This window comes from Scomber japonicus, chromosome 9 (assembly GCF_027409825.1).
Source record: "Scomber japonicus isolate fScoJap1 chromosome 9, fScoJap1.pri, whole genome shotgun sequence".
NCBI classification, from domain to species: Eukaryota; Metazoa; Chordata; class Actinopteri; order Scombriformes; family Scombridae; genus Scomber; species Scomber japonicus.
Window position 1 is genome coordinate 20,016,775 of NC_070586.1, and position 27,124 is coordinate 20,043,898.

The 27,124-nt window shown below is 38.9% G+C and overlaps 2 protein-coding genes across 3 annotated transcripts in view; both read left to right on the plus strand.

Moving 5' to 3' along the window:
• Window positions 1-1,123: 1,123 nt before the first annotated feature.
• Window positions 1,124-17,573, plus strand: slc1a3a (solute carrier family 1 member 3a). Of its 2 annotated transcripts, XM_053324735.1 has the most exons (10): window positions 1,124-1,267; window positions 1,838-2,172; window positions 3,099-3,236; window positions 9,740-9,944; window positions 12,364-12,406; window positions 13,313-13,581; window positions 13,667-13,900; window positions 14,217-14,411; window positions 14,701-14,835; window positions 15,408-17,573. In XM_053324735.1, exons 2-10 carry the CDS (start codon window positions 1,989-1,991, stop codon window positions 15,613-15,615), a joined length of 1,611 nt encoding a protein of 536 aa, XP_053180710.1. In that variant the 5' UTR covers window positions 1,124-1,267; window positions 1,838-1,988; the 3' UTR covers window positions 15,616-17,573. The 2 variants fall into 2 exon arrangements, with proteins under 2 accessions (XP_053180710.1, XP_053180711.1); XM_053324736.1 differs by lacking the exon at window positions 15,408-17,573 and having other exon boundaries at window positions 14,303-14,411.
• Window positions 17,574-19,710: 2,137 nt separating this feature from the next.
• Window positions 19,711-27,124, plus strand: part of nipbla (NIPBL cohesin loading factor a) — a 28,745-nt gene continuing 21,331 nt past the window's right edge. The window contains exons 1-8 of the mRNA XM_053324929.1: window positions 19,711-20,037; window positions 21,539-21,610; window positions 23,137-23,285; window positions 23,512-23,677; window positions 24,460-24,560; window positions 24,723-24,837; window positions 25,114-25,280; window positions 26,396-26,544. Of these exons, the coding sequence (XP_053180904.1) occupies window positions 23,222-23,285; window positions 23,512-23,677; window positions 24,460-24,560; window positions 24,723-24,837; window positions 25,114-25,280; window positions 26,396-26,544 (762 nt within the window). The 5' untranslated portion in view covers window positions 19,711-20,037; window positions 21,539-21,610; window positions 23,137-23,221. The remainder of the gene's footprint in view (window positions 20,038-21,538; window positions 21,611-23,136; window positions 23,286-23,511; window positions 23,678-24,459; window positions 24,561-24,722; window positions 24,838-25,113; window positions 25,281-26,395; window positions 26,545-27,124) is intronic.

Genomic DNA, 27,124 nt, shown 5'->3' on the forward strand with positions numbered 1-27,124 from the left:
GTTAATGTAATGTCCTCTCCTCTGAGGTGTCTCTCTCACTTTCTCTGTGTGTGTATGCGTTTGTGTTTATGTGTGTGTGGACCCACTGCTGAAACATTTCACAGCAAATAACTCTGCCAAACATGGATTCCCCTGGTATGAGTCAGAAAGGATGCCTTCAACCCTGCCGCTCTCACTTAACTCTCTAACCCACTTATTTTCCAGACGCATTCACCCACATTAACACACACCTCCATGCTCACCCTCAGCGTTAATCAAACCGCAAATGCCAAACTGTGAATTCCTGCATTTTGCTGCCAGAATACCTCCTGGTCATCAGCCTGCTTGTGTTTGCATAATCCTCCCTGGAAATGTTTTGACTTTAAACCACTGACTAGGTAGTCGTTATGTTTTTATCGTGTAACTAACTGTAGCAACAGAAATCAACTCATTAACTGCCCAACCACTTCAAACTTGAAACATGTGTCAGTGTTTGCACAGTTTTTTTTTCTTTATAGCCAAAAGTGTGTAGAGTACCAGTTGCACCACTGGCACTGGGTAAATATTTACTCACTCTGTTTAGCTTAACAAACTAACGCCTTCACAGTATTTCATGAAAAAAAGATGACCAAGTGGGCTGTGTGTAAATGTGTAATCTACAAAAATTCAGCAAAAGAAGCCTAACAGAGATTGATTGGTGAGTGCTGGAGATGGATTTAGCTCTGACTCTAATCAACTGCCATATTTCTTTGATGGATGGATGACTGTTATTTCTCTGTTGACTCACTCTCCACAGGAATCTCCAATCAGTCTGAACTTATCAAGCGTGAAAAACCATTTGAAAGGAAGGCTGAGAGGGACAGAAGAAAACAAGAAGGTCCTTTCTCTTTTTCCTGCTTGGAAAGCTCATTATTCCTCAAGCTCCCCTCTGTCTGAAAAGCAGCCCCCTCCTCCTCTACCTTACTTCACTTTTTTCAGTCCCCGCCTCGCCTCCTCACAAGCCAACACTGTGACTGCCTAACACTAGTTTTTCTTTTACTATAGCGCCGCCTCCATTCTCTCACTGGCTCTTTTATTCCCTCATCCCCGCCATAGCTCCCTCCTTTCCTTTCCTCTCTCCTCCCCCTCTCCTCTTTCTCCTGTCGCTCTCTTCATTTCTGGTTGCTCAAACCAACCAGCTCAAAGCCAAAGAGCTCCTCTGTCCCTCTCACACTGACCGAGCTTTAAACCAGAACTATTCCACAAAAAAACTGAGAAATGACTCCAGAGGAAGTTGCTCAAGCCTAAGGTACAGGAACTTTTTTTTTTTTTTTTTTTTTTTAGCATTTTACCATTGAATATGTCTACAAATGCATTTTACAATTTGATCAGTAACTGCATTTTTGTGTATCTGTTCTGTATGTGAACAACTCGACCTATAAATCAGTATCAGCATAGACCCAAACTCTACACGTGTGTTGTAGTTTCTCGTGTTTACGTATGAGGAAATCATGCATGCTTTCATAGATATGGGTGCAACGTATGTGTTCTTCACTCAGAAATGAATTTTGAGTATTTTCTTGGTTTTATATTGCATTTTTGGGAGTTTGCACTGTTCCACTGACATTACATTTTCTACATATGAAAGAGCACATGTCTTTTGATGATTTTGTGTCCCTTTTAATACTAGTTTGTGTGCACAGGATATGTGGTGGGAGGTTATGAGTGACTATACAGTGTAGAACAGTAGTACACTACGTACTCTACAAATTGGTAAAATAACAAATTTAATATCTGACTCATTTCTGGACTGAAGTGTGACAGACTGTTGAGCAACACATTTTACTAATGTTTTCAATATGTCCTTCCCTCAAATCAGGTAACTGGTAAGCCTCAAACCAAAGGAGAACAGGTGTAACAGACAGAGGGGAGAGCGACAGGTAATAAGTGAATTACCTTTCCGGTGTTCAAATCAGTGCAGTTCAAGTTTCTACGCCTTTATAACAGATCTGAAGATTTCAGCGGCAGCCATGACTCAGAGCAATGGGGAGAACCCTCAGAGGACCCGGAGTGGTCTCCACCAGATCCGGGCCGGCATCCAGTCCCGGTCACTGCTGGCCAAGAAGAGAGTGGAAAACATCACAAAGAGTGATGTAAAAGCATTCTTCATAAGAAATGCCTTTGTGATATTTACCGTTGCTGCTGTCGTTATTGGTGAGTGGAAATGTGTTTTTTTATGTTTAATTGACTCAGTTTCAGATTGTGGAATCTTTCCTCTTTCAGGATTTAGTTGATTTAAAATGTGACATTATATGACCTCCTCGCCTTTACTCTCCATCTATCACCCCTTTACCCCTCCTCTGTTCAAATTTGTAAAGAAGAAGGCTCCAGATTCACATTACCCCAACAATCCATCAATCTGGTGTGACCAACACTCTGCTGGCAGAGCGGAAGAAGGAATAGAATAGAAACAAACTCACCGGATGAGAGAATAGAGGAAGGTCAGATGGACTTACCAGACTGGCCTTTATCTGACCCTGCAGCTGACCCTTGCCATTAACCTTTGAATCTTACGCGGTAGGAAGTGAGCCAGGCCCACCCACTGCCAGCACATCTGCAGCCCTGGTAGAATTACATAGTGCCATGACAGACTCAGTTGATTGATTGTTAAACTCAGGATATGCTTTACTTCAGGCTGTCAGGTCAGCCACCTGGGCCTGTTGTTGAATGAGTGTTGCAGTGGAGAAAATCAGGTTTCAAAAATGGTTAAACGAATGCAGAATAGTGGCAGTTGCACAATCGTTGCAACTGGTGTTTCAAAGGAAATGATTAATATGTATCCTCCCCTCCTGCCAAAATGCCAGCAGGTTTTATTCTCAGAAAGTATCCCATATTCAAATGCTTTCACCTTTAACAGTATTGTGCAATTGCTAATGAGTTCACTGTGTTTTAAATAACTGAACACAACTAATTAAAACATGTTTCAACTTTCAGGTGTTATGTTTGGACCCTGAAACAAATCAGCATTACTATGGTTTTGATACTCACTTTGATATACACGTCAAATCTGGGAGTCTTTTAACGGCCATTCTTGTTGACATAAAAATTGAATTTTCTTCCATGTCTGATCCTTGCTTCAGGTATAATCCTGGGATTTGCCTTGCGACCTTACAAAATGTCTTATCGCGAAGTGAAGTTCTTCTCTTTTCCCGGAGAGCTGCTGATGAGAATGCTTCAGATGCTGGTGCTGCCCCTGCTGATTTCCAGTCTCATCACAGGTATGAGCATCAACACATACCGTATCAGGGCATCAAAATGTACAGCCTAGCATTAATTAATTTAGTTAATTCACCTCCTATTATTTTATTATTTTTCATATGATACATTTGAACAGTCAGACAGCGAGATATTGGTATTTTACACACGAGGCATGTACAGGTTTTTTCTGTGTCTCAACCTTTTCTGTCACTGCCACCAGATATATGAATTATATTAAATAATTTACTATTTGACAATGTGGTACACACCTGAGGCTTATGCATAATCCTCCCACATGAGTGTGACAATATTACAGTAACTAAAGCGTTCATCAGCTATTTTTAGTTTAAACGTGCCTCAGATTCCTAAAATAAGCCTGCACAGCTTAGACAATTTTAGTTCTGTGTGATGTTTTCATCTAAATTTGTATCAAACAACTTAGTCATTACACAACACGACTGTACCTATCCCCTGATATCACAACCCCCCCAAACTTTAGGATTGGGTTGAAATAACTGGTGCTGTATCTTCTAATACTGTGTTTAGTCTATAGTGAAAGTACAGCACAGAAGCAGTTTGCACACATCAAAAAAGTTTCACCACCGTCTTTCTCTGTGTATATATACTGTAAATGGTATGTACATGTTTTTCTCACGTTTTTCAGTTAATACATATTTTCTGTCTACAATGCTCATAGCAGTAACAGTGTTGTATGTTGTTTTGTGGCTCCACTGACCACCATGTGCCTTCTGAGTGGCAGTGTTTGTTCAGCCGATGCTGTTTGTTGGTTTTGGGTCCTGTGGTGGACGGAGTTAGGATGACCTTGTGAAAGAACAAGAGCAATAGAAAGGGAGAGAGGGAGATAGAGAGAGAGAGAGAGAGAGAGAGAGAGAGAGAGAGAGAGAGATAGAGAGAGAGAGAGAGACAGAGAGACAGAGAGACAGAGAGACAGAGAGAGATAGAGAGAGAGAGAGAGAGACAGAGAGACAGAGAGACAGAGAGATTTTCTGGACAGACTGGGACTGGTCTCAGTCACATGCTTGACCTATGTTGTAAAGGCCTTGATCTTGATACAACATGACCAATGATGTCTTTATTGAATAAGCAATTCAGAGTTAGTGGACTACATTACATTGTGGTATTTAGGCCTATGTGCCAGAAAAACATACATACGACACTGATGTTTTCACTTCTAATCCAGGGATGTAGTGAGTCCATTCGTCACTGGCAATATGGTTAAGTAATCCATTCAGATACACAGTGATGCTTTCTTCCAGAGGGAATGGCCAGCGGCTTTTTATTGAGCAGAACCAATACTTGTTTTGGAATGATAAGTATACATAAGTATACGTAGACTTATGACACATGAGAGTTTCCAAAAACACTGATCCGCAGTAGTGAGTGACAAATGTAGGATGGACATAATGTGGCCAAATGTCCAGTCACAGAGCAGTGATTGACAAAGCGAGGGGCCAGTCTCCTGGAGGGATGGCACGGACCGATAATGTACGATAATAACCTGCTTTGTGTTGAAGCAGGGCGTAACATCGTCACATGACGCAGCTACAACATGTGGAAACAAACAAAGAGTGCTGTTCTGTAGTAATCAAGCACACAGCTTGTGTATCTTGTGTTTTTTTCCGTATTCAAATTTGGTCTCTAATGCAATGTTTTCTGCTACCATTATACAAATAAAGTTGATTACTAAATTTCTGAAAATAATCTCAACTGCATTCTCTTCACTGCTAAACCTGCAGTTAAACCCAATTAATCCACGTATGTTCCCCTCAATCAGCATCAAACATCATATTCATCATTAATATCTTTAATGCAAAGTTGAATCACTTGCTTTTGACAGGGAATAATTTATCTCATTTATCTATTGTTGCCCACATTGACACAACTAAAACAACAAAAATACTGTGTCTGTGTTGTGCTGATTTGGAAGACTAAGCCAATCCAGTGCACTACTCTATATGTAGAATAAATGTTCGAAACAAAAGTCATTTGCTAATGATGCTTTACTGATGATTCAGCCACAATGGTACAGCATGTGCTTTTGAGTTGTCCTGATCTAGCTATTCCCTGCAAAAATGTAAGCACAGTGGATGCAAAAAACTCCCAGATGACAGAATTATTGCAGCACTAAAAATGCACAAAGTACAAGCAAACCTGCTGGGACACTAGAGCAATTGCTCGAGTTGCAACAAAGGAGGCTTTTTCTAATTGTGGCTGTGAAACACAACTGTTTCACCAAAAGCACACAAATAGGCACACACCTGCATATTTTGTGCATACCCACTTGTTCTCACAGTATAATATTTAAGGAATTTAGATAGATAGAAAAGTTATTACGTAACTTTTATTGGCCAAGATGTTACTGAACATGACAACATTTTCGAACACCTGCAACACAGCTGTAGAACTCACAGTCATGAAACGTTTGACGTACCTTTGTTAGTGAAAGTCCCTTATTTTCTTTGAATTTTGGAGATAGAATAAAGGCAATTTTAGCATTTTATTATATCTGTGTTTCCCTCTTAATAACTGGAGCAGTGAGTTGAATGTAATTGCAGAGAGCTCTATTTCTTGAGCAGTGATTGTTTTACATACATGACTTGGAGCATGACTTGGGAGAGGAAGATATGTTTGAGGATAACAGTATAAGCAAACACGTGGCCCCATGTGCAAACTGACTGTCACACTCCAAAGACTGAATCGTGCCTCTATAAGAAATGGGTTGTCCCAGTTAGAGGGACTTCCCTGCAAATTTTGATCCCATCTGAAGGTAAGGTTGCACTGGGAGTCAAACTGTTTGACCAGATTCCAGAGGAATCCCAGAAGTTAGGTAATGAAAGAAAGTATAAGCAGGCAGAGGAGTGAAAGATCAAGTGTTAAAAAAATGGCTTATGGTTTTTCTGCTGATACTGCCACTGTCCTCACCATGATCACTTCGAACTCAACTCATGTTTGCCACAAAATCCATATTTCTTCAGGTATTTCATTGTGAGAGCTGAGTCCACCATAAAGTATTTATAGAGCTCAGAAGAGCTGGTCACAGGACGAGGGGGGGTGGGCCGTAAAAAGAGGAAAAGAAGATGATTACAGAGGAGTATGCTGGAGGGGAAGTTTGAAGGGCAAGGAGCCAAGGGGAAGACTATGAGTAAAAATGGAGAGGAGTATAAAGGAGGGTATTACATTAAACAACTGAACAGATGTTTTTGGTTTGCTAAGTGTAATAGTAACAGCAATAGCAGTAAAATAAGGAAGAAATTGTCCAATAAAGTTCACTCATGGATTCCATATTTTACATATAATATGTAAAATGTATGAGAATGAAGTGTAACTAAATAGTTTTTATTGGAGGTCCAGGGAGCACTCATTATCTAATTTAGTTGTAATTATGTATCTTATTGTATATTAAATATAAAACTTCACTAAAATATGTCAGTGTCTCTTATCAAGTATAGTAGGTAAATCTGGCGGTGTAAAAACACCATTTAATTAAAGACAAAGTACAAAAGTTTCACACAACTGGAAACATTCAAGTTAAGTATATGTATAAAATAACTCTACTGTACCTCTGTGCATGTTAATAGTTTGACCAGTTTTAACTATATCTCAAAATTGAAAAAAATGAAAACGTTAGCAGCTGTCCACTTGGATTTGGTTTTTAATGACAAGTTTTTTCTGGGATCATATAGGTAACAAAATGAAACAGAAAACATTGCTAAAATTTCAGTGCTAAAATTTCTTTCATCTCATGAGCATATATGTTGTATGAGCAAAGTCAGCTCATCATTTCCAACACTGTTGATTCATAATAGACTACACTAATGATAAAGACAAACACTAACATTACATAGTGATTTTCCATATTGTAATTTTGCTATTTTGGTCTACTCTGTACACACAACATCTACTGTATGTCTGTCCGTACTGGAGATATGACTTCACATCTGGCACATTAAAAGGAAATGGATTTGGAGAATATTTAAGGATCAGTCATTCAGTGGTTTCCGTATCAAGAAGGATTTTTTTTGCTGTGTTTTATTGCTAATGTCTTATTGCAGGTTGCATCTGTGTTTCATTTGTAGCATTATACAAACTTACATGCTGCACATTCAAGTTCATTTGGTTATAATGAAACGGATTTTACCAAGATGATCATAGGTTGAATCTACGTGTCGCTGTTATATTGTAACTGCTGAAGAGCTGCAACTAACTTTTTATAGACATTAGTACAGACATTTCTTGATTAATTGATTAAGTGTTTTATCTATGAAATGTCAGAAATAGTAATTCCTATAACTCATGGCTTGTATTTTTGGCTTGAAAAGTGACTATAGTAATAAATTGATTGTAAAAATAGCTGGCAGTTAACTGTTTAATCAATCACCGATCAACTATTAAACTCATGTTGTAATGATATTTTTTGAGCAAAAGACTACAGATAAAGTCTTGGTAGAACTGCAAGTCTCATTTCTGCCCAGCATTGGTGGATGTTAATTGCCCTCCGGACAGACCTCTTGCAGTTCATGTCCTGAGCTTCAACTCTCCCCCCCTGAAGTAGGCCTACTTTTGTATTTGATGAACATTCCCCATATGAGAAAGAAAGTCATTCTCCTTGCTCTCTTTTCAGCAAATGGAATTGGTGAGGCTGTGTCCGTTGTTGCCTGGACAACAGGTCGGGGATCATTGTGTGCGTGTGGGGCTGACAAAGTCAACAAGTTTTCCCAGGGCTGTCAGAAAAGGAATAGGAGGAGAGCAGAAAAAAGGGGGATGGTGAGGGGGAAAGGGGTGGCAATGAAAGAGGATTGCAGCAATAAGATCAGCGTGCAAGAAAAAAGAGACGGAGTAGGGAAGATGTGGGGGTTGGAGAGGAGGAAGAGCAAAGAAGGCGGGGGGCTGGGGGCGCCCTGAAACAAGAGGCGGTGATGGAGGTGGGGTGGTGGGGAGAGGAGAGGAGGTGAAGAATTTCGGAGAAGAGAATGAAGGGAGGGAAGGATGAAGAGGGGACGAAGAGGATCAAAAAGATTTGGATAAAAGCCCAAATCCTGGGCATGTTGAGGAACAGAAAGGGCCAAAGCAGGGGCAGTAGGTACACCACGGACACAATCTAGCACACATACATGCACACACACTTTAGTATACACAGTGACACAAAAGGAATGTGTACATCTACATTCACACAAATCTTGCTTTGCCTTGTACTGCTCTGAATGAAGGTAATGGCCATAATAGGGTTAGGGTTAGGACACTTTGAAAATACAACACCACTGCCATGCTTATTGACACAGCTAGTCTGCTTCCAAAATACAGTCCACAGAATAGCCGTATTTCTTTTAACACCATTATTCGCACAAAGTCTGTTTAATGCTATTAGGGCTGTAGATGATGATTTAGCCCAGTGGCTCCGTGACTCCATCTGGCATGCATAAAACTGCATAAAGCAGAGTTTTTTCTCCACAGTAGTTTGTCAATTCCCTGCCATCATTGTTAAAACTACTTCTTAAGCAACCTTAAATCAAGTTGTGGTTTTCAATAGGCCTATAAAATTGATTGTAGGATATAATTTGATAGAATCCAACCTTTCTTTTAGGAATGCGAATGTTGCCAGACATAGACGGGAAGCAAAGTATTTGTCTGAAATTTGATCACCAGCTGTTCAGTATTATGCTGCTTCTGTATAAAACATTGCTCAATGTTGTATCTCAGCTATAGTCCATTCTATGCTTTGGCCATGGCTTGATGCCTAGTAGTACATGTGATTTTTTACTCTGTATTCAAACATCTTTGATGTATCTTTTTCTCCCAGACACAAATAGTCAGTTGAGATCAGGCTGATTATCTGCAACTGACATCTCTGTCTGTGTTCACAATAAACTTGCATTACAAAGGAGACATACAGCACTGTTGTATTATCAAATAAAATACTGTTATTTGAATGATGCCAAATCACTTTGGAGTGAAACTTGGAAACCAAATGATCACAGCTTTCTGACACGTTTTTCTCTGTAATTTAGTTCATGTGAATATATAATATGTAAACAGATGTTCTGTATTTGATCTGCCCCTGGGTGCTTCATAGTAGGTGTGTTCTCGACCAGTAAAGGTCATAGTCAGATTGTGTTTCTTACCGCTCTTTGTTCCCATAGAGAGTTAGTCAGATAATCTGGATGGATGTTTTCCACCTATAATTACAGCACCTTTTCTCAGGCTAACGGTAGGCTCACAGGGACAGATGTTATTAATACATGTATGCAGCTCTGAGGTCATGGGACAGCATGACCACAGATGATAGGGGTGTTTTTCTTCCAAATGCAGAAACAGGTAGTGATTGAAACTCCAATAGCACATCTCATTCTGTGCACAATTCTTCTCTCCTCGTTCACTGTTAGTCATGCTTCTGATAATATGAGCTAGAGATCACGTACCAGTGGATAATCACTTATTTTAAACACATTATGGAGGATAAACCATGCAGCACTGGCATACAATAAAATATATATGTCCCTTTCAGGTATGGCTGCTCTAGACAGCCGTGCATCTGGTAAAATGGGTATGAGGGCGGTAGTCTACTACACCACCACCACTGTGATTGCTGTGTTCATTGGGATCGTCATGGTGCTCATTATTCACCCTGGAAAAGGATCCAAGGATGAGTTTACCAAGCAGCCGAAGATAGAGCAGATAAGCCCGGCTGATGCATTTCTCGACCTCATCAGGTACCTACACACACCACTTCAACAACCAAACATAAACTTTCAAGATTTCCCATGATCTCCCCATTTAAAGCGACTCTAACCTTTCTTGCATTTCACACAGCACTTTGAAAAAACTTAACAGCAACAACCCTCCTCCCTCCTATGTCCCACCCCCGCAATCAGCCGCCAATCATATCATTCGGACCGAATGAAATGATTGGCGCACTCAAACTAGGGCCAGTTGTTCTGCACCGTGCTGAAGCATGAATGGCCCCCCTCTCCTGTCCCCTGCTGGCCCGCACTCAAACTCAAGTGTACTCAAGCACGGTTGCCTCCGACTCATACGTTGCGCGTTGTGTACGTAACCGTGTCTTAAAAAGTGCAAGCATGTTCTTCTTTGTCATGCCTGTGTAGTATGCGGAGGTGGCAAAAGTACTACAGATACTTGTGTAAAAAAGATTCTAGTAAAAGCAGACATACTGATTCAACTCTTTACTCCGGTAAAAGTAAGAAAAGTTCGATCACTTCGAGTGATCATTCACACTCGCAGGAATAGATTTAGTTTAACTGAATGACTTAGAAGTCGCCAAATGACTTACTTAAAGGAATTTTGTTAATTTATATAATTTGTAGATTTGTAAAACATTACTTTTATGAGGGTCACAGTCACAGAAAATAAACTTACCATTTCATAATTGTGGTAGCAGTGGTGCAGCAGATGTAAAGTCCACGCAGCATGCTGGATGCAAATTAATATTAAGCCTATAGTCTATTCATTATAATGTTGATGGACATAAATTGAGTTCTTTTGCCTTAATAATGATAAAATAATACACAAAAAATGGTTGGATTGGGAACCCATATATGCATAATGTCTCCTCATTGCATCTACTGTTGCTTGAAATGACCAGGGCTCAGCTAATGTTACCTTTTAAAAATCGTTGATTTCCCAGGATTCCCGGGAAAATTTGCTTCTTTTCCCAGGATTTAAAATGTCTTATTTTCGGGAAAAATATTAATCCCTAGTGCGCATGCGTTACCATGTGTACCGTGTTCAAGCACACCTCTTCCAAGCGTACAGTGCCAGGGAAGTGTACCGTACTCAAGCACTGTACACTTGCACTCACACTAGTCAAATAATCCGCACTTTAGGGGGCAAACAGGCTTGGGCACAGTACGATTGCCTAGTGTGAGTGCACCCTAACATTTTAGAGTGCCATTACCTTATTAATAGCATTTTAACTAGGGCTATCAAATGATTAACTTTTTTTAATCGTGATTAATTGCAGAATTTCCATAGTTGATTGCGATTAATCGCGTTTTGAATTGCATGTTTAAAATCCTGTTATTTTACATTTCAAGGCAGTTTTAAGCCCATAATGCAAAGCATTTCTTACCAGAGTGTCTTAACTGGGAATCAATCACGGCTCTGTTGCCATTCCCACACTCCAAAATGGTACTTTGGTGGAGCTGAGGCTCGCTTGGCTGCACCTGGGTGTTTAGCATAGAGGTGCTAACTCAAACTCGACGTACTCCGGTGGTAGTTAAACTCCGTTTGACACAGGTTGCATTTTACTTTTGACTTGTCAACTGAACCGTCTCGAAGTTTTTTAAAGTCAAACAAGCCGTTCAAAAGTCCAGTAGCTCTCTTACTTTCCATCACTGCGGTAGGTTTACTGCAGGAGGCCACTTCAAAGCATAGCGCTACAGCTAGAGGAGCCGTCTATGGGTGAGTAGAAGGGACAAAAAGGCTTGCAAAATTAAAATGTGATTTAAAAAAAAACGTGTTATGGATTGCATTAATCTAATCGCGATTGACGCGTTAAAGGTGACAGCCCTAATTTTAACCTGAACAAAAAAATGTGTGAAAATGTAACAAAGGTAAGGGTAGCTTTAAATCTATACTAGTCACACAGATGGAGATGTTAAAAAAAAGACACAAGAAGGATTCTTCCTCCCTGAGCTACTACCTTATCGTGGTGGAGGGGTTTGTGTGTCCTGACTGTTGTTTGTGCCTGTGGTCCAAACAGCAGCTCAGAGTATCCACCCTTCCCTAACATAAATATATTAACCATTACCCTGTCAGACAGTTTAATACAGGGTGTCCACAAAGTTTTATTACATTACACTAATTCATTACAAAAGCAATTGATGAGATATATTAATCAGATTTGTTCTATGTACCTTGCCACATGACAAGAAATCGAGTTCCGTCTTGATGTGCTTCGTGCAACTAATGGTGCCCTTATAGAGGTGTATTAAATGATTAAATTTCCACAGATTTGTCTATTCATTTGCTTTTGTAACACATTTGTTAAATTCTAAAGAGACTTTATGAACACCCTGTATATTCCACATTTTATAGGGTATTTCGTTTTGAATGAGGTGCATTCATTTGTAAGTAATTTTTTCATCCTAATAACACTGTACTGTTTTTCAGAAACATGTTCCCTCCTAACCTTGTGGAGGCTTGCACTAAACAGGTAACTCTCCCTCTACATTCTTACCCTCTCCTTCCTTATCCTGTCCAGTTATCTGTATGTTTAATTTTTTCCCATTAATTCTCTCCGTTTAGAATGTCATCATCAGGTGTGTTCATTTATTGTGCATACTTTTGGAGCTTCTTCAGGACTGGGTTGCTTTATTTTTTCCATTTTATAATACTATTTCAACAGAGATCCCCATTACAATGGAAGATAATTTTATAGTACTATTAGCAATGAAATGAAAAAAAATCTACCCAAACAAAATCACAAGTCTTGTGCAACTGTTTAGGAAAAGCGGAAAGAAACATTCTAGAAATATTCTTTTTTTCAGATGGTTTTGTTTTGGATACCTAAAAGTGATTAAATCATTCTAAGATGCCTATGCTTATACCTACAGCCTTACTTGTGAGCCCTAAACCACTTTCTCTTCTTCATTCCAACACAATCTATACTTTTAGGAAAGATGCTGGCAGGGTTGTAAGATCTGCACCAGATGAGCAGCTGTTTTTAAACAGCACATTTATTGAGCTTATGTAAATTGTTTACCTTTTCCTTTTTTAGACACACAAATGTCAGCCTGCTAACATAATAATCCACCATCATAGTTTAGCATTCCAGCATAATATTAATTAATAATGATTTCAAATAAAAATCCTGATAGGAACACCATATTTCCTGGCAATCCTTCTAAAATGTCTTAAGCGATTTCACTCAGAACCACAAATGTGAACTATGAAACAGAGGAAAAGTCATAGGATCACCAACATCATTAGAATTAATCCTCTGCATAATCTGCAAGCCATCAAAAGATTGATATTGAGATATTTATTACTGTGGCCCAGACTGACATTGCCACCCAAAAACCAGCTGTTTAACCCATTCTTTTTCCTTTTTAAAAAACAGTTCAAGACGCAGTATGCCAAGAGAGTAGTCCAAGTGACAATGACAGTGAATGATACAATATTCACAGTCAATGGCAGCCAGGAGATATCCCGGGAGGAGATGATCCCAGTGCCGGGGAAAGTGGATGGAGTCAACGCTCTCGGTCTGGTGGTGTTTTCCATGTGCTTTGGTCTGATCATCGGTAGCATGAGGGAGCAGGGGCAGCCCCTCAAGGACTTTTTCGACTGTCTCAATGAAGCCATCATGAGGCTGGTTGCCATAATCATGTGGTAAGTTAAAACATGGATGCAGGGATGATAGATGAATTTTTGGATTTTGCAAAACACAAATAAAGTAACACCTACTAATCCTCAGGTATGCCCCTATCGGTATTTTGTTCCTGATTGCTGGTAAGATTGTGGAGATGGATGACATCACAACCATGGGTGGCCAGCTGGGCATGTACACAGTGACAGTCATCTGTGGCCTGCTCATCCATGCCATCGTCGTCCTTCCAACACTCTACTTTGCCGTCACCAGGAAAAACCCCTTTGTCTTCATTGCAGGGATTTTGCAGGCACTCATCACTGCCCTGGGAACATCCTCTAGGTATGTGATTGTACCTTGTGTAACGCAGCACCTCTCAAACACACTTGAAATCTGATGGGCCTTCTTGTTCTAAAAATACTTAAGGTTTTGCCCAATAATGGTTTATAATGGTGATTTCTTGCATTTTAAAGTCATTGTTGGCTTGCAGTGAATTGTTTTAGGCTTTGGTATTCAGTTAGCCTCCCAGAATGCTACAGATAATCAGGGTCAGTATGTTTTACCCTAATTGACTGGTCACTGTTAAAATAGTCAGAGCAACTTACTTCTCCTTTCTCTGTCTTTCTGCCACCCTCCCTCTTCTTCTATCCACTCTCAGTTCTGCCACTTTGCCCATCACTTTTAAATGCCTTGAGGAAAACAACAAGGTGGACAAGCGTGTGACCCGTTTTGTACTCCCTGTAGGTGCCACCATAAACATGGATGGCACAGCCCTGTACGAAGCCCTGGCAGCCATCTTTATTGCTCAGGTTAATGACTATGACCTTAACTTCGGACAGATTCTCACCATCAGGTATGTAATTTACAGAATGCTTGAAAATGTTGAACTTTGAGTATTCATTAACTGTTCTTCATGACTTAAATGAACCTAAAATGATCTGATTCAGTAAACCTGGTCTGCTCTTTGAGTTGGATCATTTTTGTATATACAGGACATTACATTTGTTTTCATTAAATCACAGGTTCCAGGAATGGTTGAAAGTTCAATTCTAGGACAAGTCTGTCTTTTTTGTACTGTAAGAAATCATTTTTCAGACTATTCATATGTCTCTCTCTGTCTGTTTTTCACTTATATCCACTAGTATCACGGCCACAGCAGCCAGCATTGGAGCAGCTGGAATCCCTCAGGCAGGACTGGTTACCATGGTGATAGTGCTAACCTCTGTAGGCCTGCCCACTGATGACATCACACTTATCATTGCAGTTGATTGGTTCCTGTAAGTATTGGCTATATGTATGGTGTCATACCCCCCCCAGTTGAACCAGTTAAGTTATGAGCAGCACTCGAATGGGGAAATGTTCAGAGGAACAAAGAGGATATTGTCCTGAGGAAAAAGAAAAGTGCGTGTGTGTGTGTGTGTGTGTGTGTGTGTGTGTGTGTGTGTGTGTGTGTGTGTGTGTGTGTGTGTGTGTGTGTGTGTGTGTGTGTGTGTGTGATTTCAATCAATTTCCATCCCGGAGTATTTTAAGGAGTTAAGAGATCACATTGATCTGCTGTATACTCCAGAGTGGATTACAGGACAGCTTCCAAAGACACTCCCCTGCACATTCCATGTCCCTCAATCCATCTGGTTTTTATTCAGTCGGCATCCAATCGAAGTGAAGCCCCACTTCCTTCTATCTACTGGATGTGTTTCATGTAGTTTAAAGTTTGCCTGGAGCAATTACAACTGTGCCTCCAGTTTTGGAATGATATTTTTTTATGTACACAAAGATTTAATCTGCAATCTCCTCAGTGGCAATGTTAAATATTTAGTAATCATGTCTTTCTTTCTCTGCTTCCCATCAGGGACCGATTGCGCACCACAACTAATGTCCTAGGAGACTCCATTGGTGCAGGTATAGTGGAGCACCTGTCTCGCCACGAGTTGAAGAATAAAGACCCAGAGGTGGGCAACTCGGTGGTAGAGGAGGCTGACAAGAAGCCTTATCAGCTCATCTGCCAGGAGAATGAGTTTGAGAACGAGAGGCCTGCTGACAACGAGACCAAGATGTAGTTGTAATATTTTGTCAGAGGTTTCATGAATTCTTATGAAAAACTTTACATTGAACCATTTTTCTGTTCTAAGCTCTACTTTATATCTCCATGTCAAAATCTTCTTCTCACAAAATTGGAGGTCTCACCTGATCACATACAGCTAGAATAAATTTCACTATGAGCCAAGATTCGTTCCAGCAAAGTGTATGGTCTGATGTGGACTCTCATGACTCCAAGTAGAGAAAAACGGTTCACTTCTGCATTGTTTTTCTAAGGGTTTGTGCTATGAAGCTTCCTACATGTGTCCACCACAGGGTGGCAGCTGTTTGGTGGTTTGTGGCCTCCATGCCATATCCAACTCCTCTCAGAACTGTCGTGACTAATCTCAGCCACTAGAGGCCAGTATCAGTGCAAGTCTTAACACTGCAGCAGATTTACAGACCAAAACATGCACAGACTTTTTTCTGGCTTTAAAGTTGTTTTTATTTTTGTTTCTGTGGTGTGTGAAAAGAAGTCATTGAAGTGTGAGTGAAAATCTGTGGACTGATGTGAAAAGTGTTGGATATCATGCATATACACTGTGACCAGGCCAATTTCATTGGGGGAAAAGGGCTATTTACACATTACTGTACAGACATTGATGGCTTTAATTTCTATGATTTTGGTATTTTTGTACAGGAATAAATTGAATGAATCATGCCATTTATTAAATACATTGAGGTAAACATGTTTTCCTCACCCTAATTGTCCAAATCAGTGTGCTATTGTTAGGCAAAAGAAGCTGTTAGAATACCATGGTAACTGTAATTGTGCCTGCCTTACCAGTCTTAATGGATGAGGCAATCTTTTTTTTTTCTTTTTTGTCCAGTCATTACAATCACTAGGACTGACGAACCAAAATCACTCAGCTATGTTCTTAGCAGAGATTTTGAACAGTAATCAATTAAGAATATTAACCAATTATATTTTGACCAAAAAAGAAGCACCAAAAATATTGTCTTATTATTTGTAAGATTGAATGAAATACAATTGAATCATACCCACCCATTACCGAACAAACTGATAACACACCCAGTGATGCAGTAATTATTAACAGGAAAATAGTAAGATAGTGTATTTCTAAAAAATGGTCATTGTGTCACTCAGTGCCTCGAAAAAACAAGCTCCTACCACAGAGCAGATCCTGTAACATGGCTGTGGAATTCCAAATTTTTTAGTTAGTGTGGAATATCTACTTAATATTAAATATAAAATTAGTGAAATAGTAATAGTAATTGTAGTCAGCAGATTGGATATATTATTTTCTAAATGAGCTAGGCTACACTCAAGTCCTGAATATTTCCAATTCTTCCTTTTCTGCGTAATGAGATCCAGTGATTATTTCACACGGTTTAATGTGGATGCATGCAGTAAAGTCATGGATTTAATTTCCAATCCTCAGCTTTTATTTTGTTAGTTTGGATTTGTAAGTGCTGCTTTGTATTTAAACTACTATTACATAACAAATGCAACATTTACATAGAAATTGTATAGACGATTATTCTGAATATAATGTACTTGTATAGAGAAATGTAGATAAAAGTTGTAGATTTCAAATGATAAAAGATTACTTGAGAACTGTGTATGTAAAGATGCTATAACCCAGCTCCTGTCAAACCTCATGACCAAACTAACAATCCCTTATTTTCCTTTTATGAATGCAAAACTGGATGATTTAAAGGACCAAATGATTTATTTTACAGACTTGAGGAAATGTAATAGTTTGTTTACAAATGCTGGTGTCTCTCCTCTCATGTGAATGCAGACACACACACACACACACACACACACACACACACACACACACAGACACACACACACACACACACACACACACACACACACACACAGACACACACACACACACACACACATACACACGAACACACCGAATGGTTTGTCTTGCATGGATTTAAAAAAATAAAAACAATGAAATCAGTGGTGTGTATTTTGGTATCATTTTAATAAGCATAATTACTGTATCTTGTTGGTACATCTTAAGATATTTCATTAACTTACATGTAAATGTATATCCTTTACCTGAATACTTCTATTTTAAATACAAATGATCGCTTTGCCATCTGAGATATAAAAATAGCTTTGATGTGAAAGTGTAAACCATAAGTAGTAGGCTACTTGATGTAATATGAACCCAGCCAGACAAGACCCAGATGAAAACACATAGTGCTTGAAACTATAAGTGCATTTATTCAAGTGCTGACCTTCAGTATAGTATTGGGCTACTTGTAGGATACTTAACATATTTCCATTTAGGCTATTTTCATACTTTTACTCCACTGCATTTTAGAAGGAAATATTGTACTTTTTATTATTTTCATAGCTAGTTACCTTGAAGATATTTTTAAATAAAAAAAGTAACATATGGTCAGCCTATAACATATAATACAATATTACAGATTAAATGGCAAAAAAACAGTAAATAAAAATGAGCTCCATCCTCAACATTAAAATTGTGTTTATGTCAATGCATAAATAATAATCAAATAACTTTCGATACTTTTTAAATATACAACATGTTGCTGATAATACTTCTGTAATAATACTTCTGTATTACTGTCTTGGAGTACTTTCTTTTAATTAAAAAAAAAGTTTTAATCCTACCTAAATAAAAGATCTGAGTACTTTCTAAAAGTATTAAAGTTTTTAAGGCAATTAAGGATCTTTTTGTATAGCACTTCAGTAGTGCTAACTGTAAATTATGTTGTTATGTTTTCTTACACACTGGAGGAAATAGAAAAGTTAATTTGTTTACAGAAGCTGGTGTCTCCTTTGACAAGATCGTTTCTCTCATGACTTTGCATGCACACACATGCACATACACATTGACAAATAGTTGTACTTGTAACTCGTATGGATTTTTAAAAATAAAAACAATTAAATCAGTGATGTGTATTTATTATTTTATAAAGAACATCTGAAAGACGAAATATGTAATCTGTGTAATCTTAAACTGAGCCTTGATATTTGAATGAGATGACTAAAGGCATTTTAAATCCTTGCTTATCTGGCACCTGTTTTTGTAATGTACAGATACAGAACAGCTTAGTATGTGTATATAACTAGCCTGAGAACATCTTAAAGGCAAAATATGTAATATGTAATTATTTAATATAGACATTTTAAATATCCTATATGGGGTCATAATTGTATATTTGAAGTGTATACAAAAACAATATGTGTAGATTTAAAGGGACAGATATGTGTAGTAGCTCCTTGGCATGTTTCATCATCAGTAATTTTAATAATGATTTATTTATACGCGGGTATGGGAAGGTTACTTTGCAAATGTAATAGGTTACTAGTTATACCATTTAAAATGTAATAAAAAATGTATGCAACTATTTCAATTACTTAGTCAAAGTAATGTAACTTATTACATTTGATTACTTTTGAAATTTTCTAATGAAAGTTTTAAACTGGTAAGTGTACCCATTAGGGCTAAGTTCAGGTATTTTTCATGGATACTGACATGATTTATAAGGGAGAGCATTTCTTATAAACCAACATTTACATCTCATTTTAAAATGTACTCATTAGTTCATGTAGATTTGGGAATACAAAATAAAGATATTTTATGAAAAACGTAAAAAGTCTGGCATAGGCTTAATTAGTACTATGACACCATGTAAGCCCACGTGAGCTCCAAATAAGATTTATAGCAATATATGTATTCAGTAACATGTTAAATATTAAAAATTAGGGGGAAAACCCTCACCCTGAGCAACATTTTAAAGGTCTGACTTTAGATGTAACCCCTTTTGTAATAATCATTTTCATAAGTAATTTCATAATTTCATAATTTAATTACATGCAACTAGTTACTTCCCAACACTGTTTATACGTGTAAAATATGTAAGACTTCACATTTGACTGTACAGTAAACGGGCCAGAGAGGTTATCGTTATGTTATAGCGTCCTCTAGCGGCTTGTATGTGAAATGTTGCATGGCATTTTGTTTGGCGCCGATGGAGGGAGTCACTCCTGAGATCTTTGGTCAGTCAGACGGCAGAACTTCCGGTCGGCATTTTGTTCTACGAGAGGAGAGCCTCTTGATCATCGCAACAATCGTCATATTTTTCATTTACGGTCGAAATTGGCTGCATTGATTGTTTATGTCAGCGCAGACCGACTGAGACTCCGAAGAACGACTGTTTCCCCGTGAATGTGCGCTGAAACGTTCACCCTTGAGTGACGGAAGAAGAGCGAATCAGTCCGACCCGGATTATTGTTGATAGCTAGCAGGCTAGCTCAGCAGCTAGCTGGCAAACCAGTCGAGTTCCTTCTGGAGGAGCAGCGAGAGAAGAAAGGGGGAGCTAGAGATACGGACACGGACACAACCGAGCTAAAACATTCCCCTCCCTTTGGGCGCAACATCCCGAAGGTAAATATATCTACCTATCTATCTTTATTAAGCAAACTTTTAAAAGTGCGATTATTAACAATAACATGGATAAATACTCTGCTGCGGGACCACCTACGGCGTTGTTAATCGGTGACCGGGAGGTAACGGAAAGCTAGTGGACTAGCCAGCCGAGCTAGCTAGGTGTGTTTTCGCTCCGCCGAGGCGCTCGGCCTCAACTGGATGTCATTTGTCGAGCCCGAGGATTGGGCCGTTGCACTCCACATCTACTCACTCAAACTCACCACCTTTTTCCTGAGCTCAGGGGGGCAATTGGCTAACATTCATTAACCCCGGCTAGCGCCTCCTCGTATGATATGCATTGCCTTCCCTTTTATTTGAGCTGGTAGCAGCGTTAGAAGCTAACTGACAACACGTAGAGCTAGTTAGCATAACTAGCTAGCTATTAAAACACGACTATTGTTGATAGCGACTGAGCTGTGTAGTGATCTTAGCTGCTATCGTGAATGGTAACACTTAGCTTCGCGGTTAGCTTGGAGGACCCAGGCAGGCAACTTCTCGGCAGTGGTGTTTTTTTTAATCGCAAGTATTTAGCGGGCTGGAGCTGGCGTTTTAGCTAACTAATATAAACAGATAAATTGATGCTAACGTCAACTGTGCGTTAGCTAGCTGGTGGTTTATGGTTATTTTGTGTTGTTTGTCTCCTTAGTGTTGTGTTTTGGTTTGCTGGAGTAGCGCTAATGTGGGCTTTTTGACTCTTATGCTGTTTTGAAATGTTTGGACTTGGGAGTGCGGACTGTGCAGAAAGCTACGTTATCTCTGCAATAGTTACTTTAGCTGTTACTATTACAGTTCAGTGGACTTGTTAATGTTGCAAAATGGGAATCGTTTGATATTTATTGCTTCCTAGCCGCGACAATAGCAGTTTGGTTGCTTTCTGCAGTTAGCCAGCTTGCAGAAAGCGCACTGTGGCTGTTTGCTACTGGAGGATGCAGCCCCCCACTACTGCCGCCACCATCACAGTGCATCTGTTCCTTTGTGCTGCCTCCTGCCTGTCAGTCTCACAGCTGTCAGCCTAGCCCCTGCGCTCTGAAGGGAGAGCCTCGTACACTGAGCATGCTAACCTTTACAGCAGCGAGCTAATGTGTAATGTTTACAAAAAAGTCCATCTGTTGACTGTGAGTAACAGTGATGTCGTGCACACAGTTTTCCTCAATGATTGGCTTGCACCGGAGGGAACTTCATGTTTACAGATTTGCATGCCATCAGTGCTGTGCTGAAGTTGCTGAAAATGTTGCATTTCCTCAACAGAGGGTTTCATATTTGGTTAACAGAGCAGCGTGCCAATGCATTTAACAATGACGGGTCATTATAAACATTAAGTGCATGTTTGACAGTGGATGTTGTGATGCTCTGTGCATGTCCTACCAACGTTACTTATTCATGTATTTGTCCTTAAGAAGTGTAATAAGCAAATTGCGCCTTACAAAGTCTGATGCAGTGCCATGTTCTCTTTCAACAGACTGTAGGAGTAGGACTTTTTATCTGAAATGTCAGTGAGTCCACCCGAGACTGCACAGAATTCTTCAAAAAGGTATTTGTGACAGAAAACAGTGGCCATGCAAATGGTTTGAATCATTGAACCCTTCACAACATTGACTTGTCATGATTGACAGTAAATAATGCCTGTTTACTTATTAACTTAACTCAGTTCATTAAGAATGTGTAATCTATTTCATTAACTTTATCTGTAATGGGAAAGTACGATCAATTATAATTTTGTGTCGCAGTGATCACTGTGGACAACAATAGGTCACTGTAGTGGCCGTCTCTCCACTTGTTGTAGCAACCAGGTTTATTTATGAAGCGTGGGCTGTGTCTAAATATTCTGAAACTTGCAGCTGGCTTTTCGCTGTGTTTTTGTTTGACCCACTGTACAGTCTTGCATGAGAGGTCAAGGACATCTAACCAAAAGAAAGATTTAAGACAAATTAAGAGCAATACAGAGTCATAATTTGTTCATCCCTATCATAATAAGCTGTGAGAGAGGAGACCTGTGGTTTGTAATGATGATGAGGGGTAGACTTCTGTGGTAGTAATACAAGATGTACATTAGTTCACTGATATTCAGCCACTGGAGAATTAGAGAGAAAATAGTGGTTAAATATATTGTTAAATGTTGGTATGTACCCTCACATGATGATGTACTAATTACGAGAGCCAATCAGAACATCACAGCCTTATTTACTGGAGTACATTATCTCCAGGACTGTATTGTTCAAAACATGTTGTTTATGTTAATATCGTGCTGTTGTGTTTACAACTGTGTGATAATATATCCTCCATGCAGCGGTTTGCATGTTTGGGATGCCACCAAGATGCATATTTTGTATTTGGTATCAGTGTAAATTTAGACTCTGATAATTCATTGTTAGTTTGCTGTGGCTCGCAGTGTGTAGTAACACTGTAATAGCAGCAGGATGGTCATATAGTATGTGACCTTGTTCTCTAACCAGAAGGCCTCGTTCAGTCCTCTGTAAATTTATATCTGTGAACAGTATAGGTAAGACACCCAGCATCATGTCAATGCCAAAGGATTCATACACCTGTGTCTTTTTCTCTCAGACAGAGAGCATAGAACATTTCTCAGATCAGTAATATATAACAAATACAAATATTCTAGAAGTACGAATTAGAAAGGCAGATTTCCCGCTTTAGTACACAGCAAAGAACACAGCAACTTATCTTGATTGATAAGATCTGAGAAGATGCATGATTTTGCTGCTTACAGATGATGCAGCAGGCACTAGGACACCTTCACAAATGATTTTAACATCAGGCCAGGCACCATATTCAGCAATGTTGTTTAATTCATTGTGCATTTAATTCTGTTGTTCTTGATAAATTCAAATAAGATGAATGATTTTATCATTTGAACTTGTTGGACGTGTTAATTTCTTCATCTCCCCTCTTTTCTATTTCTCTTTCTATTTAACTCCCTTGTTAATCTCTGCTTTGTCGCCCCCACTAACTGGCCTGTCTTTTTTAACCCTTCTTCTGTCCATTACTCATGTTGTTAATCTTGTTTCTCTCCCCCATCCTCATCTCCTTCTCTCCAAGGTGTCAGGAGATGTGAGGACGGGTGTCGTCCATCGACCCCCAATCTACCTGTGTATCAACACACTCCCCCACCCTCACCTTCAGCATGAATGGGGATATGCCTCATGTTCCCATCACCACTCTCGCTGGGATCGCTAGCCTCACAGACTGTGAGTGACAGGCAGCCACGTTCCACACAGACACTGTCACAGTTTTTGTTCTGCCTCTTCAAGTGTAAAATGCCAAGCTTAAATATTCTGTCTGAACAGATGTAAATTTGCAATTGTGTCTCTTGCCTTGTCTACCTTCCTCTCCTTATTTTTCTACCATTGCATACTTTTTATTCCTCACATTTGTCTTCTACCTTTTTGTCTCTTTTTCATCCTTATTTGTCAGTGTTGAACCAGCTACCCCTCCCTTCCCCACTCCCGGCCACCACCACTAAGAGCCTCCTGTATAATGGGAGGATAGCGGAGGAAGTTACCTGCCTACTTGGCTGTCGGGATGAGAATCTGGCCTCCCAGCTAGCCCATGGTCTCAACCAGGTCTCCACAGAGCACATGTGAGTGTATACGTGAGATTGTTTACAAAATTGTGTCTTGGAACTTGGATTAGGGTTAGATAAAAAGATAAAAAAGGTCCTGTCTGAGGATTCGAGGTATTTTAGTGATAGATCATAGGGTCCTGCAATACTTTGCGTTAAAAATGATTGGTAATAATTAAATGGAATGTTTAATTTTAGTTTAGCTTTTTGCATGTTTAACTCAGAGAGATGTATTTTTTATGAGACACAGACATGATGTAACACTGATAGCAGAATAAATGTTAGTGCTAAACATATTGGCAAAATTGCTTGCCAAGAACTGTTTGTTAAATCATAGTAAAATAATGTCTTAAAAGCCATTAAGGGCACAAAATAAAATCAACTCCAGTTTACTGTATTTGTAGAAGTGGTGAGTAATGAGGCTAACATTTTTATCCTCATGTCATTTTATATTGTGGTATTGAAATGTTGACATAAATCCACTGAAATAAATGACCAACAAATCAATGCAAGTCATTACATTGATGCAAACATCCTGTAAATCCAATTTTCGAATGAAGCATTTCTGCTTATTGATTTGAAACATTGCCCATAAAGGCCCCATACAGCAAAACATTTTGAGGGTATAGCTTCTCTGTACGTTGACAAAACATCTACAGGTTAATCAATGTCTTTCTTCTCATGTTATACCATATATGATTAAAATCTTGTAAGCTACAAACCTGTGAAGTCAATCATGGTTTAATACATAAATACAGTTTTATAATGTGACTGAAACAATTGTTTGTGTGTGTTTCTAGAGAGCTGAAGGATAACCTGGGTAGCGATGAGCCAGAGGGAGATGCACCACTGCTGCTGCAGACCATGCTGGCCAGGAACCCTGGCATCTTCAGGGAGAAAAGTATGGAGATACCTACCTGTAATATGAAGACATACAACCATAAAAAAGAGCTTCATTTTATTGTTGTTGTTATGCTTATTAGTAAAGCATAATATATTTTCTTACTTGTTGCCCTGCTGTGTTGTTGTGTATAAAGATTTCATTTCCCACTCATTTTTTAAGCAGATGTCATGCAGCAGCCAATGGTACAACAGTACAAGATCACCCAAAATTCCATGCATAGCCCGGCCCAGTCTGCAAACTTCCAGCCGGCGGCAATTTCTCCCAATCCATCAAGGTGAGTCAGGCTGGATAATTGAGCTGACTAATGTATCATGGTGTTAAAAAGAGTAACTAACCACTTAATTGTTGTTAACATGTTTTTTGCATTCGTATTTTCCCGTTGCATCACAATGCTTTGTAATACAACCACAATTACTCCATAGTAAATGTATAATTAAGTTATTGATGGATAATACAAATATATTGTCTGTGTGCCGAATAATGGTACTTAGTGTACTGTTCATCGTTCTACTTGCTTGCTTACTTTGTCCTTTTCTGTCCACCCCCCCAGCCGCTTTGTGGCTCCCCAGACTGGTTCCAGTAGTCGTTATATGGGCCAGCAGAATAGTCCGGTGCCTAGCCCTTACACTCCACAAAGCCCTGCCACTGGTTACATACAGCAGCAGTATCCCCACCAACAACCACCCAGCTACAACCAACACCAACAGATACAACAAGGTAAGTGTGTATGTATGTGTGTGTTGCATATTCATGTGCATGCATGTAGGGACACCAACGTTTTGTTAAATATAGATAAGTGCTTCCATGTCTCTATGTGTGCGCACACATACATCTGAATGATTTATTGCAAGACATCAGTGTTGTTTCAGCCTTGTGTATGTGGTTCACATGCTAGCAGTGTACTATTAGACAATTGGAAATATACAAAATTTGAATTTGTTTTTATTTCACATTTTTAAGTCACAAATAAAATCAAACATTCCAGGGAATGTTTTAGCAGATTTGGTTTTAATATGATTTGTAAGGTTCTTAATTTAAGCTGGTGATAGTTTGCTGGTACAGTTTTGCTGTCTGACATGACAGTAATCTCTAGCAGATGTTATCAGCTTTAAATGAACTGTGATGATTTAAATGACTTGTAAATGCACTCTGATGCAAGTTTTATACTTAGAATTTGCTGTTGTGGTTTTGCTATAAAACTCAGTTCCTTCATTGTTAAGCCAAAGTTTCCTTTTTCACATTTATGTTACTATTCAGAATATATAGTAAAAATAATCTTTGCCAGGGATCCTTGCCAAAATGTGTGTTATTTATGTTATGTGTTTATGTAAATATCAGCCTGGGTTTTGGCTTGGAAATTCATACCCCCTGAACATGAATACAATTTGCATTTGATAGCTGCACAATTAATTTTATAACAGGTTTCACAATTACTGTTCCCACAATGAAATGTAATTGTTTGCAATAGTGTTGCCTTTAAAGTGCTTACATTGATGCATTAAATTACTCCCACTTCACAAGAAAACTATCTGACCAATAACAGGAGGAACAGGTTTATTTCAAGCAGTGATATAACAAATGTCTGCTTCCCAAACAGTCTTGCAAACTAGTATTCTTCACATATGCAACCTGTAAGTTTAGTGTATATTTGTGTCTACGGTAACAGAATTTAGTGAATGAGTTACCATTTTGCTGGGTCTCTTGAAACCACTCTGTGATTCCTGCAAACACTATAACTCCACTTAAGCAATTAAACCAAAACAGTTATTTTTTTGTCTAACTCACTATTAGATGATGAAATGAAATGACTCTTTCTCCTTCTTCTATCTCAGTGTCTGTAGCCAGTCCCATGGTTCCAGGCAGCATAAGAAATATCCATGAGGGCAAAGTATCGGGGCAGATGGCCAATGCTGCCAACCATCACTCAGACAGACATGGCACCGAGGACTACCTGAACATCGTGCACCGACTGGGCAATGAGGTAGAAATGAATGAATAAATTCATTGTAACATACTACCCAACCAAGGCAAAATGTATGAATGAACAGCAAATCCAAGGTGTTTAATATTGGGGACCTTCAATTGGCCAGAAGTTTGGAAGATTTATGTATTATATATATACTAAATATGCATATAAATGTATGTCATGCAATTGACTGAATTGACTTTACTGCAACAGATAAAAATAAAAAATTCAGGCTCAAGATTTTATAAACTGCTTATGACTAAAGAGTCATTTCATATGATACTTTTCTAAGCAGTAGTTATTTTAACCAACCAGGCACGGGTTGCTGAATGACTCCTGTCGATCCACCTATTTAGCCAATGGTGAATGTGTGTGTGTGTGTTTGCGTCGGTCATTTCTTATTTTTTTCATAGCTTTATATTAAATGGGTTCAGGTAGTAATTTTCTGAATTGACTCTGGTTTTGATGTGGAATCTTGATAGTTAGAAAACCTTACATTTATCGTGTTTAATGCCATTGCATACTGTATAGAAACCAGAAAATATTTGCAGAGAATTTTGACTGTTTTTTCTTTTAAAAAAAAGTCCAAAAAATG

Coding starts and splice junctions, on each gene's coding strand:
- slc1a3a (XM_053324735.1), top strand. CDS start 1,989: ATGACTCAGAGCAATGGGGAGAACCCTCAGAGGACCCGGAGTGGTCTC. Junction 12,407..13,312: donor TGGAGGCTTGCACTAAACAG/GTAACTCTCCCT, acceptor TTTAAAAAACAG/TTCAAGACGCAGTATGCCAA. Junction 14,836..15,407: donor ATTGCAGTTGATTGGTTCCT/GTAAGTATTGGC, acceptor GCTTCCCATCAG/GGACCGATTGCGCACCACAA.